The following is a 17,333-nucleotide window of genomic DNA, read 5'->3' on the forward strand; positions in this document are numbered from 1 at the left end:
ATCCAGTCTGAAGAATATTGATAGTATGTCACATAACTCTAACAAGAACTATTAGCACTTAGCAGCCCTGAGATTCCTGCTTATACTACTGCAGCAAAGGCATGCATTTGTTTAAAAATCAAATGGAAATTAAAATGAGCTTCCATTTTATTCATTTTTTTGCAAGGAATAACTGCAGTAATTTCAGGATTATCTTTTTAGCAGTGAAGCCTCACCTCAAAACTTGCATGAATGAAGGAGAAGGAAAGTAATTCTGGATGGAGCATAATGCTCAGCAGTGACTAGGTTACATAAGCCATATTCAGACACTGGCCAGATTCAGATGTACAGGGGAACTGGATACAGAGCAAACAGAGGTCCCCATACCCGAAGGTCTGAACCCGGGGAAACACAGTCTCACTTGAAAAAAGTTCAAGGTTTCCCTCCCCAAATGGCAGCCTGTACCTTCAGTGCAGAGTGGCGTTAGCCACTTGCAACTTGCGTTTTTCCAACCATAGTGTTATGACTGAATGCTGTGGTGGAGGAAAAACCAGAGTTTAGGGAGGAGGCTCCTCCCTTGCTTCAACTTTGATTGGCTGCTGGGGCTGTTCTTCAAGATGGCAGTACAAGCAACCATTCTCCCCTCCCCTCAGCAGTCTTCCTGACTGTAGTTTTATACTGGATTGTTACATCCAAACCCAGATATGGAGGTGGGGAGGGGGAAAGAGCCGTGGGTCCATTGGACCCACAGTTTCCCATTTCGTGTGAATGTGGCCATTATATTGTACACTTGTACATGTTTATGTGTATGAACTTCAGTACAAGCCCTTCAAATGCGTGGTATGGTTAGAGAATGCTGAACATACCATGTTAATAGGGCTATATAGAAAGAGAGAAAGTGTTGGGAAGAAAAAATGAATGAAAAAGAGAGAGCAAGAGGGGGAGATGAGAGAGAAGTAGGAGCAGGAAAAGACGGAGAACATGCATGGAATGATCAAGAAGGAGAGAGAAGGAGAAAGATTGTTGATGGAGGGAAGGCCTGCATGGAGTGCAGAGGGAAGCAAGGTGGGTGTTGGGGAGATTTGTATGCTCCACTAGAAGACAATTAAATGTGTGATTTGTTGGAAGTGAAGAACTCTGCACTGTCTGATGTCTTAGTGGCAGAGGGGGACAGACTAGTGAGTCAGAGGGCTAGAGGGGTCAAGACATTGGTCATCCCTACTCTACTGCTCTGACACTATCCCTTTGATATGTAGATTGCTACTCTCAGGGACTTCCTGCCTGCCTGCCTGCTCTTTTCCTCTTTCCCTTTCTTCTTCCTTGAAACACCCACGCTCCTCTCTCCCTGCACCATGTGTGCAGAGATGCAGAAACCATCCCTCTGCATCTAGCTAGCTAGCTAGATTAGAGATCCTATTTCTCCACTTTACTATTTAGAATGGAGTTCACTAATAAAGACTCCTTAAATTGATTTGAAACTATGAACTGGCTCCAAGTTTCTTTTACTCTCAGCATACACACATGCCTAGGCAGACTCCGCTGTGTTGTGCCTCAGTGCACTCTGCTGAAATAGAAGGGTATCTCTTACCAGAGAGAATTCCCAGCATGATTAACTAATGCCCTGATAGGCTTTCAGAGGATTTGAGGGTGATCATTGGATGCAGTCACTGTGTGTATTTCTTAATGGAAAGGCAAGATCAATATACCCAGAAGGAAGGAAGGAAGGAAGGAAGGAAGGACATTGGATTCTGTACTCATAATAATGTTGTGGAAAAGGGATCTGGGGCAGGTGCATCATGTCACGCAGTACTGAAAGAAGCTGCAACTCAAAACCTCTAAAAAATAAATGAAAATTAATATAGTTAAAAGTGCAGGAGCAATCTTCCTTTATCTTCCTTTGCATCTAGTCACTAAAAATGTTGTTAAGTGAACTCATTTTTAAAAAATGACTCAAACATCAAGAAATGTATGCATAACAGACATTTTATTAAGATTGCAATATGCTGCAGCCATGAAAAGGGGTTAGGAGGAGAAGAGGGGGACCCAAAAAGCAGCACTTCAGGGAGGGCATTTGGGAAAGTATGGATGAGAGCGAGTTTCTTGCTTTGTGGGATGGAGATATAATGGCAGTAGATGGACATCCAAAAAGCCAGCCAATTTCTCACTGTCAAGACCAGTCACGTCCCAGCAGGCACAACTTGGGTTAATCTAGAGCTCATACATGCAAATGTAGGCATTCCTTTTCGTACATGGAGCATCATTCCACTTACTAAAATCTAAAATGCCAAAATAAGATCAAAGTTACTTTTTCAGATGCATTTTGTAACCGTTGGTCTGAATGGGTGTGGTCTACAAGGGTTTGTCAATCTCTTCAGAATCTCTGATTTCACTTTTTAAAAAAGAAAAAAACATCTTATCCTCGTGTCATTTTAAAAAAAAGATAGAAATGATTCTAATTTTAAGAATTTTAAGAAGTATGGAAGCAAGAAAAACGCAATAGAGCTTAACCTGTTTTTTGCTCTCACAATTCCTATTTCAAGAGTTTCCCCAGTTTTTTCACATCCAAAGTCAACCGTATCTCATTAAGAACATTGCAGAAAAAAGGAGAACATCTCTCATACCCTTACAAGTGGTTTGGTAACCCCCACATTCAGAGAAATGGTATGCAAATTATGGTAACATGCAACCAAATTATGGAGATTAGCCTTGGCCCTTTGACCCATGAAGTAGTCTATGAAGCTGAACAAGGAGACCATTGCCAATCAGGCAGGTTTGCATAAACCTCAGAACTGTGGTTGAGCAAGATAAATCACTATTCCTTTAGGAAGCCAGCTTCCTTCTTAAGGCACTGAGCATGTTTTCCTTACCACTAGAACGCCACAGCTCCACACAATCCTCATTCCCCCCTTGGTTGTTTGGTTCGCGTGGCATCCAAGTGTTATAGGTGTAGGCTGCTCCATCAGCCCACCTCCATTTCCTATCCTGTAAAGATGAGACAAAACATATCCTATAATGGGGAAAAAAAATTAAAACCTAAGGAAGTGGAAGCTAGGGACATGCATGGAACCTATTTGGCAGGTTCTGGGCCGCTACTAGGGAGCCTGGTGGGGGGTTTAGTCACGCAAATGGTCTCCATGCATGTGCAGAGGCCTGAACTGGGATGCAGCTGGCCCAGGCTGCTATGGTGGAGGCCAGCAGATAGGGGGGTTAGAGGCACCCCAACCGCTGTCCCCACTTCTGCTGCTATGTCCCTAATGCCACTGGAAAGCTAAGTTCCCCTCCCCCCCATCCTTAGGGAACCCCTCTTTGCTTGTAAAGGGGAAGACTCAGAAGATTCCCTTTTACAAGCATGGCCCCAAACTGGTTCGGAATGGTTCTGTTCAAACTGGGGCCAGTCTGCTTCAAATTCAGATGGGCACCCACTTTGTGGGGACTGAGTTTGAATGGGGGCTTCCCCGTTCAAACTCAAACCAGTCAAACAGGGCTCGTTCAATTTGTACCAGAGTTCAAATCAAACTGGTTCACACAACCCTACTGGAAGCAACCATCAGGGTGGTGCAAGTATAAAGATCAATTAGAGACGTTGGCAGCCAGTGGGAAGCTGTTACAGGCTCAGATGGAGAATGTAGAGGAAGACTCCCATAAAAAATGATGAAAAGTAGTGTGGGGGATTCAATCTAGGTGAGGCTACAATGGCAGTTCTAAGGAGCCAAAAATCACTGATGATCACCAATAATGGAGCACATAAATGATGCTTACCTGATGGAAAGTATGGAGCCCAATCCAGATATTATTCCCATTTCTCCGGTAATTGGAGGTGTATTCAGACATGAAATCACTCTCCGCTTTAGTGAGAATGGAGGCAAGATGGGCACCATGGCTATAACGCTTGCACTCAGCCTGAGGTTGGAGAAGAAACAAAAGTGTTTGACCCACATCATTGCTCCCCATCTGCAGGATTCATGCAGAAGAGAAGCTTTATGCAATTAAATTCAACTTTTTAAACTAGAAGGACAGGCTTACAAAGCATAATTGTTAAATTCCCCCTAAATGTGATAGGTTTGGATGTGAATAATCAGGAAAGAAATGTTGTTGTGAATAGGTGAGTGAAAACATTGATCCAGTGTGTCTCTGTTGTTAAAAAGGCAAATTCCATTATAGGAAGTATTGGGAAAGAGACTGAAAATATGCCAGTATTTTGATGCCCTTACACAAATGTATGGTGTGGCCACATTTGAAATAATGTGTACTGTTATGACTATCCCATCTCAAAAAGTGCACCATAAAAGGTGCAGAAAAAGGCAGCCAACATGATCAAGGAATTGGAACATGTCCAACTATGAAGAAGGACTAAAGCATTTTAGCTGACACAAAAGATGATATGATATTTATAAAATTATGCATTATGGACAGAAATAACTCTTTCTACCTCTCTCATTATAATGAGATTCAGGGTTATCCACTGAAAAAATAAATTCAGGACTGACAAAAGAAAGTACTTCACATAAAACATAATTCATATATGGAATCCCCCAGTGCAAAATGGGTGGTTTAGATGGCTTTAGAAAGGAATTGACCAATTCATATACCCATCAACAGCTGCTACTAGCCATGATTGATAAATGAAACTCACATGCTGAAAAGCATTATTCCACTAAATGACATTGCTCGGGGAGAGCTATGGTTTCATGCCTTGCTAATAGGCCTCCCAGGGGCATCTGGTTGGCCACTGTGAGGAATAAAGGATGCTAGGTATTGTAGATATTTGGCCTCTCCAGCATGGCTTTTTTTCATTCTTATGTTCTTGCTGGCATATTTTAAAGGTAGTGTTGTCATTGTTTGTTTACATTTTTATACCGCCCCATCCAAAGGCTCTGGGTAGTGCATAACAGCAAAACAACAACCCACAAACAATCATTCAATACGATCAACTTAAAACAATACAAAAGCAAATGTTAAAACAATTAAAAAACCATTAAAACAATTAGAAACATTTAAAAGCAATTTAAAAATCCTGGAAGGCCAGACCAAACCAATAGGTGTTAATGGCTCTCTTGAAGGCCAGCAATGAATCCAAGCTATGGATTTCTGCCAGGAGTGCATTCCACAGTCCAGGAGCAGCTACAGAGAAGGCCTGCCTCTGAGTTGCCACCAAATGTACTGGTGGAGATGGACCTCCTCAAATGACCTTAACAGGTGGTGGAGATCATACCGAAGAAGGCACTCTCTAAGATAATCCAGACTTAAGCCTTTCAGGGCTTGAAAGGTGATAACGAGCACTTTGTATTTTGCCTGGAAACATATTGGCAGCCAGTGCAATTGTTTAAGTACGGGAATGATATGGTCATTCCAAGTTACCCCAGAGACTAGTCTGGCTGCCACATTTTGAACTAACTGAAGTTTCCAAATTATGTACGAAGGCAGCATTGATCGCATTGCAATAGTCAAGTTTGGAGCTTACCAGCTGATGCATCACTCTGATGCTAGGGCTCGTGATTTTCTAGGTTTTGATTTCTGGCTTGGTGAAAGTGTTTGTGTCTTTGACAGAAGAGTAGCCTGAGTGGAGGATTCATTCCAGGTGAGTGCCTAAGCTTGTGGGAGGGGTCACATTTCTGAGGAGAGTTGGTTTGTCTGATGTTGAATACAAGGGTGAAGTCCCGAGAACTTAGAGAACAGGGATAGCAAACAGGGCATTGGAGTTTTGCATGGAGTTTATTGGGGAAGTGTGTGTGGGAGCCTGAAATGAATCCCCTTGATCACAAAGAGCCCAGTGGGAAGAGAAGGTAAGTACTAATCCCTCTGTCCTGTTCTTGAGAAAGGAAGTTTGAACAGTTAAATAGCTGACCAATACCGCTGAGACCTAACTTTTTGATTAACTATCTCTAAATACTGTAAATAGCCAACAAAACCAGTTATGAAGCTAGAAAGCCCGCGGGGAGGGGGGGGCACTTCCCAGTGTATTGAACATATTTGTTTGTTTGTTACATTTTTATACCACCTTTCTGCCTTGACAAAGGCACCCAAAGCGGTTTACAATATTAAAAGAAAGCTAAATTACAGAAGATTAATAAAATGTCTCAGGCTGTTGGTCTTTCAGGAGCTGAGGACAAGAGCTCCCTGGCCTGGGCACATCCTTACATAGTGTCACATGTATGAAGTCATGGGTGTTTGTTTGGTGCAAGGACCTCCTGGCTCTCGGGGAACATGCTTCTTCCCTCAAGACCAAGGTGGCGGATCTGGAGAAGCTGAGAGAGACAGAGAGGCATGGAGACGGGATCTTCAGGGACATGGTAGAGGCATCCCACTCCAAGGCTGAGAGCTCCTGAGTCTGCTGTCATAGGAACATAGGAAACTGCCATATACTGAGTCAGACCATTGGTCTATCTAGCTCAGTATTGTCTTCACAGACTGGCAGCAGATTCTCCGAGGTTGCAGGCAGGAATCTCTCTCAGCCCTATCTTGGAGAAGCCGGGGAGGGAACTTGAAACCTTCTGCTCTTCCCAGAGCAGCTTCATCCCCTGAGGGGAATAACTTACAGTGCTCACACTTCTAGTCTCCCATTCAGATGCAACCAGGGCAGACCCTGCTTAGCTATGGGGACAAGTCATGCTTGCTACCACAAGACCAGCTCTCCTCTCCTGTCAGAGAGAATGGAGGTCTCAGGGAAGGAGAACATCAGTCTGAGGAAGAGGGAAATGCTTCTTTAGAAGGGACCCTTTTGTGGATGATGAGCCCTTATCCTCTTTAAATCTCAGAAGAGGAAACTTCTCCAAAATGAGGAGTATGGTGAAAAGAAATCTGAAAGATTAAATCAAGAAAGTCACTTTGCTCTATAATGCACGGAGTTCACTCAAAACCACAATACTAGAAGCCCAGTTAGAATGTATACCCCCCACCCCAAGGAAAGGTACCACCAAGTCCAGGAAGATGCCAGCATGGCTAACAGGTAAAGTCAAGGAAGCCATAAAGGCAAAGAAGACTTCCTTCTGAAATTTGAAGTCCTGCCCAAATGAAGAGAACAGAAAGGAACACAAACGATGGCAAAATAAATGCAAGGTGACAATGAGGCTATTCACACGATGGGAGAAAATTGGACTAGCGGAGGCTAGCCCGATTGTCTCCCATTGTGAGAACCACTGGGCTTGGTTGCAAGCCCGGTGGTTCTGAAGCGGGTCACCCGTATAAGTAGCCCGGTGCTTAAACTGAGTTTACAGAGCAGAGAGCTCTGCAAACCTGGTTTTGGCCAACGTGAGAAGCGGCTCCTCTCGAGGAGACCCCTGGAGGTGAGGCAAAAAGCCACCTCCCGGCTCGGGGGTCTCTTCCAGCATGCCCTGTGCACTCATGCAGGATATGCTGGAACTTCCAGGGGCTGTGTGGCCCACAATTTTCCCAGCTCCCTCCGGTTCCGTAACAGAGCCAGCAGTCATCTGGGCGGCCATTTCAGCCACCTAGGGGTTGGCTGGGTGATCGTGTGTTGATTGCCCGGGTGAGAGCGGGCTTAGCCCACTCTCACCCCCAACCCTCCAATGGCGATCATGAGAATCACCTCAATAAGAGAGGTGAAAAGAGAGTTTGAGGAAAATTTAGCTAAAAGCATAAAGGGGAATAACAAAAACTTCTTTAAATACATCAGAAGCAGGGAACCTGCCAGGGAGGTGGATGGACCATTAGACAGTGAGGGAGTGAAAGGAATTATGAGATTATTAAGGAGGATATGGAGGTTGCAGAGAAGCTAAATGAATTCTTTGCGTCTGTCTTCATGACAGAAGAAGATACTGAGCATATACCTGTTCCTGAACCAGGCTTTTCAGGGATGGAGACTAAAGAACTGAGTCAGAAAGAAGTGATAAGAGATGATGTCCTAAACTGTCTGAAAAAAACAAACAAACTAGCAAGTCACCAGGGCCTGATGGCATCCATACAAGAGGACTTCAAGAACTCAAATGTGAAATTGCTGACCTTCTTGCAAAACTATGTAACTTATCCCTACAATCAGGCTCTGTACCAAAGGACTGGAAAGTAGCAAATATAACACTGATTTTCAAAAAGGAATCCTTCTGTAATCTGGGAAATTACAGGCCGGTTAGCTTAATGTGTGCTCCAGGCAAATTGATGGAAAGCATTCTCAAGGATAAAATTGTAAAGCACATAGAAGATCAGGCCCTGATGGGGGAGAACCAGCATGGCTTCTGCAAAGGTAAATCTTGCCTCACGAAGTTTTTGAAGTTCTTTGAGAGTGTCAGCAAGTGTGTGGATAAAGGTGATCCATTTGACATAGTATACCTGGACTTCCAAAAAGCTTTCGACAAAATTCCTCATCAAAGGCCCTTGAGGAAACTTAGCAGTCATGGGATAAGGGGACAAGTACATGAGTGGATTGCTAACGGGTTGAAGGACAGGAAACAGAGGGTAGGTATAAATGGAGAGTTTTCACAATGGAGGGAAGTAAGAAGATCCCCCAGGACTCTGTACTCAGAATGGTGCTTTTTAATTTATTCATAAATGATCTAGAAGTTGGGGTAAGCAGTGAGGAGGCCAAATCTGCAGATGACACCAAACTATTTAGGGTAAATCACAGATTGTGAGGCGCTCCAAAAGGATCTCTCCAAACTGGGTGAGTGGCAACAAAATGGCAAATGCGGTTCAACGTTGGCAAGTGTAAAGTGATGTTCATTGGGACGAAAAACCCCAACTTCAAGTATATGTTGATGGTATATGAGAGATCTTGGGGTCATGGTGGTCAGTTCATTGAAAGTGTCAACTCAATGTGTGGCAGGTGTGAAAAAGGCCAATTCCATGCTAGGGATCATTAGGAAAGGGATTGAAAATAAAACTGCTAATATTATAATGCCCTCATATAAAACCATGGTGCAGCCACACTTGGAGTACTGCGTACAATTCTGGTCACACAATGTAGAAGTGGAAACGACATTGTAGAGCTAGCAAAGGAAACAACAAAAGAAACAACAAAACCCAGGACCCAATGAGTTAGCAACCCATGGGGGTGGTTGGCACCCTCTTTGCACTAGACCACCATTCACTCTGGGCCACCCCAGCACCCCGCAAGTGGCTTTAAGGTTTTTCTCCATAGGGAATAATGGAGGTTTCAGCAGCCCCATAACTGCACCTGAGGGGTGTTGTGGTGGCCCAGAGCGAGGGTGCCAACCACCTCCATTGGTTGCTAACCTGTGGGGTACTGGGTTTTGTTGTTTCGGAAGTGTTCTGAGTGTAGATTCTTTGGTAGCATATAAGATTTTCAATGACAAACCATGAATCCACTCTCATTGCTAACCTTAAAGACACATAAACTTCAAAAATCACTTAAAAACCAGCCCTTTGCCCAATTCCTTTCAAATAATTCTGATAGCTACCTGGCCCCCTTGGGCACTACTTACCCACCACACTCTGCTCTTGGACACCCCTTTCCCCCCGACGTGAAGCTATACATTTGCTGATACCTCCATGCTTCTTTATGGAGAAAAACCTTAAAGTCACGTAAACTTCAAAAATCACTTAAAAACCAGCCTTTTGCCCAATTCCTTTCAAATAATTCTGATAGCTTCCTTGCCCACCTTGGGAACTACCACCCACTCTAGGACACCCCTTTCTCCCCAACGTGAAGCTATACATTTGCTGCAATCCTCATTATTCTCTATGAGGAATTCCAAAATAATTTTAAAATTCACCAATAATCAGAGGAGTGTACAATTGCCTTCGAACCTTGTGGATAGTAGGCACCCCTGGTTGTCTACCACCTACCCCACTTTTGTGCCCCTAGGTGCTCCACAATAGGTGATATGGGCTGGTTCGGGTCCTATTATACCCTATGAGAAAAATAATTAAAAATATTTCAAATATTCATAACAAATCATAGGGGTGTCTGATTGCTTTGGGGTTTGCATGGTTGTTGGCACCCCTGGATGCTCCACAATAAGGAATAATGATCTGGATGGAGTCCCATTATATCCTATGAGAAAAAAATAGAAATATTTTTCAAAAATTCATAAAAAATCATATGAGTGTCCGATTGCTTTGGGTTTGTGTGGCAGGTACCCCTAGGTGCCAGCTACCATCCTACCAAGTTTTGGGTGTCTGAACCAGTTTGAACCGGTTAGAATCAGTTCAAACCGGTTCGAATTCGAACCGAATCGGGGGAGGTTCGAACAAAACCAAAACTGAACCACCCCCTCCTGGTTCGAACCTGGTTCAAATTTGAACCGAACTGGGCAAACCGGTTTTGTGCACATCCCTACTTGCCTCCCCCATTCGGGTCTGTTATACATGCCAGGTCAGTGCGCTCATTCATGATCAAGTCATGAAAGATTTTGGTCTTATTCTGAAATAATAAGCATAATAATAATAATATATTATTATTATTATTCTGAAGAAATAATAATAATAATAATAAATCTGGCATTGCAAAGGAGCATGGCTAGGTGAGTTGGATCTGCAATCCAAGGCCTGAGAGATGACAAGGCCGCCAGAAGTGGAGACAGTTACTAAATTACTAATTTCCTTTAGTTCGGTGATTGAGATTATCAGCCTCCCATTCAAACTCCTGTATTCTGTTCCCCACTCTGGGGATCACCAAGCAAAGGTATATGTCAGACATTCTATGATTTCAAGAAGAACGCTTCTTACTTCAGCCTCATACCAGGTCTTCAAATCTTCAAAAAATGCATAGCAGTTGCCCCGGTTATTCTGCCATCCCCTAGCACAGGAAAAAGCACCAGCTGCATAAAGAAAGGAGATGAAGAGGAACATAAGGAAAGACAGAACAGTAAGAGGAGGGGTGTCAGACTCAACCAGGCGATGGGCCGGATTTGATCCCGATGCACCTCTGGGGGCTGCACATAGCCTTGCACCGCCTTCTGTCTTTCACCTCCTCCTCCTTCTCTCACTCTCCTCCTTTCTTCCTCTCCCACTTTCCTTGCCACTGAAAGTAGCTGAATGCACTACCCTTTACAGCAGAATAAGCAGAGGGCATTTTTTAAACAAAAGAAAGAAAGAAACTGAACATAAACCATCATATTTTAACATTGTTCTCAACAGATATTTAACACTCGGTAATCAGATCAAGAATACAAGCAACATCATGCCCCACCAGAGCTCTCCTCCCCCTCCCTTGCCCTCCACTCATGTTTCTTTCTTCCTTCTCCTCCCTCTTCTTTCTCTCCCTCCCCCCCCCTCCATCCCTTGCCCATGGAAAAAGTGCCCTACACTTTTTTCTGATGTTGTCATCCTTGTGCTCTTCTTCTTCCTCCCTCCTCTTTATTGCCCCTTGAATCCCACCACAAGGGAGGAAGCACTGGTCTCCGCTGACTGGTCTCACCTTGCAGATAATGTAAGGGTTCTCCTTGTGGACGCTGGCCTTCACTAACTGATCCTGCATAGGGTAGGAGAAGAGAAAAGGAGAAATGTCACCGCCGCAGGGGTGGGTGGGATGGAAGCCTGCCGGTCCACAGGCAAATAAGACATGCTGCCTCTTTGGCAAGCAGTGAGGGGAAGAAAAATAGTGGTGGTGGAGGCAACGGGTTGTCCAGGCTTCTCACGCAGGCCAGTCAGTGGAGCTTCATGGACCTGATCGTGCCTGTGGCCTGGGAGTTTGACATCCCTGGATCAGAGGGGTTTTTAAAAAGTACTTTCTTACATGGGAAAAAAACCCCTCTGTATTGTTTCCCAGGCTTGCCTCATATGAAATTCCCTTTGGGTAAGTCTTCCTGAATAATCCCTCATGACAGGGGTATGCAACCTTTGGCACTCCAACTGTTGTTGAACTACAACTCCCATCATCCCTGACAACAATTGATTGTGTCTGTGGATCATGGGAGTTGTAGTCCCTGGCTTAATGTCTAATGGATCACCAAATCTGCTGTCAGAGAAGAAGTTTTGCCCCAGGTCAAACTGGCCAAAGATTCCAGTTTTCTATCTGCTTTTCAGTCCTCCCTTGGAGTGATTGACTTGGCTCACTTGCTCCTCCAGAGCTATTTCCTCTACTTCCCCACTGCACCTGTTTTCCATTGGTTGCCCACTGCAGCAGGGGCATAGCTAGGGGAGAGTGTTCACCCTTCTCCCTGGCGGCCTCTCAGAATGAGGGAGCTAATGAAGAAAATAGGGAGGTGAGGAGTTGGGAGCCCCTCAGGAGCTGGGGCCCTGGATTCTTTGAACCCATCCGCTCAATTATAGCTGCAACCTTGCACTGCAGACAATCTATGGAAGAAATGCTTCCGAGGACTGAGTTCTTACTAGTAGACAGTAGGCTTGCGCATTTTGATTCGGCAACAAAACATTTTCTGTCCGAAAATGGCATTTATGGATGTTTTTTATACAAATTGAAATGAAAAAATAAAAAAAAATTGTATACAAATCAAAATGACCCTATTTTGGAGCCAAAGTTTTGTTTTGTTTTGTTTTGTTCGGAGCTTTGGTCTCTGACTGCAGAAACTAGGGAGGTAGAGAGTGTCTGTCAAGAAGAGATTAGCAGAAGATAAGACATGCAAAAAGCAGGCACAGCATTGCTGAGGAAGCTCATTTCCTTGGAATGTGTTCCATTGTGATGCAATTATGTGCTAAGAAATGCTGATTGCCTGTTCTAAAAAACAATGCCCTGTTTCCACTCTGTCTGGGCTGATTGCTTTGAGGGTGGAGGCGGGGAGTTTGTTTAAATTCATTAACAAGTTACTCGCTTGCTTCTGCCTTTCTGGCTGCCTCATTCAAGAGAGACAGAGAAAGAACTAATTTTGCATTACATGTCTAAACTCAAGTTTCCATGATGCCATGGTTGCCTTGCTACCTGCCTGAGCCCAGCATACTGCTCCCTATTTATTTACCATGTATGTGTATATAATGCAATTCAAATGCCTGCCTGCCTGCCTGCCTGGGATAGTTCATTGTTCTGCTGCTTCTGTGTGATCTTGCTTTGGAAACCAGTTCTTTGTGAAGCTCTGTTATTGTTGTTCATATGTTGAAAAAAATGTCTATGGATGACAACTGCTTGCTTGGTAGAGGAGGGGGAGAGGAGAGCTGGTCTTGTGGTAGCAAGCATGACTTGTCCCCATAGCTAAGCAGGGTCTGCCCTGGTTGCATATGAATGGGAGACTTGATGTGTGAGCACTGCAAGATATTCCCCTCAGGGGATGGAGCTGCTCTGGAAAGAGCAGAAGGTCCCAAGTTCCCTCTCTGGCTTCTCCAAGATAGGCTGAGAGAGATTCCTGCCTGCAACCTTGGAGAAGCCACTGCCAGTCTGTGAAGACAATACTGAGCTAGATAGACCAATGGTCTGACTCAGTATATGGCAGTTTCCTATGTTCCTAGGTTCCTATGAGAGCAGGGCACACTTGATGCTGCTGTTAGCCATAGTTTGCTGCAGCAGTGGAGAGTGGGCTTGGGGATTGCAGCAGTGGAGCATGGGCTTGGGGGGAGTGAGGGGTTGTTGAAGTTTGTGTGTCTTTGTGGCAGATTTGGGGCAGAAAGGGGTCTGCAGAGGCAGAACAGTGGGTTGGGTGGAAGTGCCCCAAGGGGTGCCTGCCACAACCCAGACTCCCATGGAACTGGCCTATGGGCTGATTTTTAAGTGTGTGTCTTTGGGGCAGATTTGGGGCAGAAAGAGGTCTGCTGGGGCAGAACAGTGGGTTGGGAGGAAGTGCACCAAGGGGTGCCTGCCACCACTCAGATTTCAAAGGAATTGATCAGAGGGTTGATTTTTTTGTGATTTGGGGAAATTTGAGTATCTTTAAGCTTTTCCCCAATAGGGAATAATGGTGGTTTCAGCAGCCCCATAACTGCACTTGCGGGGCACTGTTGTGGTGCTGAGCGAGTGGTGGTGTAATGCATAGAGGGTGCCAACCACCCCCCTGGATTGCTAACCCATTGGTGTACTGGGCTTTGTTGTTTCTGAGGTGTTGAGTTTAGATTCTCTGGTAGCAAATGAGATTTTTAATGAAAAACCATGAATCCACTCTCATATGCTACTAGAGAATCTACTCTTAGAACATCTCTAGAACAACAAAACCCTGTACTTCATGGGTTGGCAACCCATGTGGGTGGTTGGCACCCTATGTGCACTACACCACCACTTGCTCTGGGCCACCCCAGTGCCCCTCAAGTGGAATTATGGGACTGCAGAAACCTCCATTATACCCTACGAGCAGAGGCGTATCTAGGGACAATAGCGCCTAGGGCAAGCACTGAAATTGCGCCCCCTGTCCGGACATCTCACACCCATCTTTCAGATAACTTCACCATAATATCAGCTCAAAAATACAAGTCAAGCTTGTTAAACTTTTAATATTTCAAAAACTATATGGCAGTGGACGTAGCCAGACCAAAAAATGCGGGAAAACTACAAATTTCAGTATGCTGGAGCTCATGAAATACCCAAATACTATGTGGAGGTATACTTGGAAAACTAAACACAAGTGCCTATCTAATTCTCTACTATGCACTGTAGCATCACTATTACATAAGTTTTAAAAATAAATGGAGAATTTGACTTTTCCCAGATACTCTGGAAATAATTAAAGGATATGCAGAGTAAACTGCGTCACTGCTTGGAATATATTCTAGTATTTCAGACAGTTAAAATGAGAGAAAGAGAGCAAAAAACTCCCAGTGAGCCTTAAAACTAAGGATTTCACACTGATTCAAAGACAAACTCACCATTAATAGCCATATTATTAAGACATCATATTTAACTCACTTAACACAAGAAGCAAAGGAAGAGCAAATGAATACAATCCTAGCTCATAAGCTTCAGCTCAGTATTCACAAGCCCTGATTCTCTGTACATAGTGCCAATCTGAATATGTGTACAGTGACTTATATTATATTATTTTTTTTTAGAAAAACAATTCACCTGCAGCCCCTTTGAGGGGCTTCCGAAAGGCCATGAGGGGGTCTGCAAAGGTTCCCCTCCCCCCTCTGGCCTCTAGGGCCTCGCAGGGACCATTTGAGCATGTGCGGTGGCCATTTTTAAAAATATTTTTTTTAAAAATGGCTAAAAACAAAATGGCCTCCACGCATGCTCAAATGGCCTCTGCGAGGCCTGGCATGGCCTAGGGACTCACAGAGGCCATTTGAGCATGCACAGTGGCCATTTTGTTTTTGGTGGCCATTTTAATTTTTTTTTAATTTTAAAAAATGGCACCCCCCCCCTTCAAGTGGCGCCTGGGGCACGTGCCCTGCCTGCTCCACCCTAGATATGCCCCTGCCTACGAGGAAAATCTAAAAGATGCGTAACTTCATTAATTAGCTTCCTTGCCCCCCTTGGGCACTATCGCAAACCACACTCCACTCTGGGCCACACACACCCCCCCGCATGAAGCTATACTTTTCCTGAAACCTCCATCATACCCTATGGGGAAAATCTGAAAGATGCGCAAACTTCAAAAATTCACCAAAAATCAGCCGTTTGCGCAATTCCTTTGAAATTTTTGTGGTAGCTTCAACTCATTGAGCACTATAACTCCCACCCACTCTTTTGACCATGTGACCCATTTTTAAATCTGAATTAATTCAGATTTGGATTAATTTGGATACCAAACAAAACCGGGGTGATTAGGAAGGCTTAATTTTGGACAAAATACAAAATGGGGTTGATTCGGATTTGGTACAAATTGAAACAGAAAAAAATACAAAATGTGCAACCCTAGCAGACAGTCACACCCTCCGCAGAACATAGTCTGAGTGTTGTCTATACTGGCCCTTTCTCCAGAGATTGGTTCTATCCCATGATGTCCTGATAACAGCTGGGGGAGTCCCCCCTTCATCCCGGGTCATTCCTTAATCTTGGCTCCATTGTTCAGTTCAGCCACTCCAGCCAGGGAAGTCAAGACTAACAAACATTTATTGAAACATGCTAGGTGTGAGAAAGGAGGAGCTGCTATGTCATGGATAGGCAACCTTCAGCACTCCAGCTGTTGTTGCCTACAACTCCCCTCATGCCTATCCAAAACAAATTGTCACTGCGGATGATGGGAGTTGTAGTTCAACAACAGCTGTAGTGCTGGAAGTTGCCCATCCCTGAGCTAGGAATTTACTCATTACTACACCTGTTCATGAGAAGGTAACATCCCTGCCTACCTTTTCAAGCAATGAGCTGCTACTACTACTATTTATATTCCGCTCTTCAACAAAAAGTTTGCCAAGCAGTTTACATAGAAAGAGGAGAAGCAGAAGATAGTTCCCTCTCCCCAAAGCGCTCACAATCTAGAAAGAAGCCTGAGGTAGACACCAGCAACAGCCACTGGAAGGATGCTATGCTGGGGTTGGGTAGGGCCATTTGCCCTCCCTCTGCTCTTTAGTATAAAGAGAATCTCTTTAATATAAAAAGAATCATCATCACTTAGAAAGTTGCCTTTGGCCCACTTAGCAGGAGTCCTACTTAGCAGATCTGTTGATGAATAAGTTGATTTCACATATGCAAAGAGCAGCATAGGGACATCCTTGGGAAATGAGGAATATTTTGCTGCTGCATTTAAAAAAAAAATGTCCACTGTTGTCTGGCAAGGCTGGCTGTTCTTACCTCCGAGGACAGTGGTGAGAGGGCCCAAGGCAAAAGGGATGGGTGGCAGCCAGGGAGAAGTGGAGGAAAGACTTCCAATGGGCAGGAACTCAGCTCCAGGGGAGGAGGAGCAGAGCACTGATAAGGCCAAAGGGGAGGCATGCGAGGATAACATCAGCAGCATGCCTCCCGAAGGGAAGGGGTCTGAGCAGGAGGAGGGAGAAGGGGGAGAGCAATTGGCAACAGCTGTAAAGGGTAGTCAATTACAGGTAATTAAGATGGGTGTTGGCCATGTAATTGGGTGCGGGAGATTCATAGCCTTTGAGGAGGCATATAAGGTGCCAGCTGGGGATGAGAGGCTGGCTGGTGGAGAGTGTCAGCCCCCCCCCAAAAAAGGGGCAGACACAAGGAGCAAGCCTCGTGGCTGCACCCAATAAGCCTAGCCAGGCTGGGTAAAGGAGACAGGGACGTGTAGCTGTACAATTGTTTAGAAGACTGACTGCTAGGCTTATGCTGCAGAAAGTTTGTTTTGGATTGTACTTATTCACTGCCTTCTGTGATGTGACATCATTTGAGAAAGACCTGATCACTTGTAGGCAGTTATCCTGTCCTGCTCCTTTGTTCTAATGATCCAGAGATTTAGCTCGCTTGCCATTACTTAGCACCTGCTTTTCTTTTAATGAGTGCTCAAGTCTGACAAAGATTTCCCCATCATTCTGATTTCCAGTATTCCTCAGTCAAATAAAGGAATGTTAAGACAGGTATCTATATAAAATGTAGATCTATGTGGACTCACCTCCTAAGAAACTGTTGGAGATCAGGATGCAGAGAAGGCAAAGGCCCAAGGACATGA

At 44.5% G+C, this 17,333-nt stretch overlaps 1 protein-coding gene across 1 annotated transcript; it reads right to left on the reverse strand.

Annotated features, from left to right (window-relative positions):
* Positions 1-1,952: 1,952 nt before the first annotated feature.
* LOC128330883 (regenerating islet-derived protein 4-like) lies at positions 1,953-11,371 on the reverse strand. The gene is made up of 5 exons (XM_053264244.1): positions 11,200-11,371; positions 10,621-10,712; positions 3,739-3,879; positions 2,847-2,961; positions 1,953-2,255 (listed from the first exon to the last, which is right to left on the reverse strand). The coding sequence occupies exons 1-5, from the start codon at positions 11,369-11,371 to the stop codon at positions 2,188-2,190; spliced, it is 588 nt and encodes a 195-aa protein (XP_053120219.1). The 3' UTR covers positions 1,953-2,187.
* Positions 11,372-17,333: the final 5,962 nt, after the last annotated feature.

This window comes from Hemicordylus capensis, chromosome 6 (genome assembly GCF_027244095.1).
Source record: "Hemicordylus capensis ecotype Gifberg chromosome 6, rHemCap1.1.pri, whole genome shotgun sequence".
Taxonomy (NCBI): Eukaryota; Metazoa; Chordata; class Lepidosauria; order Squamata; family Cordylidae; genus Hemicordylus; species Hemicordylus capensis.

What these genes read in the sequence shown, in the direction of transcription:
- LOC128330883 (XM_053264244.1), bottom strand. Translation starts at nt 11,371, where the DNA reads ATGCAGGATCAGTTAGTGAAGGCCAGCGTCCACAAGGAGAACCCTTAC. An exon ending in AGACCTGGTATGAGGCTGAA is followed by an intron (nt 3,880 to 10,620) that starts GTAAGAAGCGTT and finishes CTCCAACCTCAG; the next exon opens with GCTGAGTGCAAGCGTTATAG. An exon ending in GGCTCCATACTTTCCATCAG is followed by an intron (nt 2,962 to 3,738) that starts GTAAGCATCATT and finishes TCATCTTTACAG; the next exon opens with GATAGGAAATGGAGGTGGGC.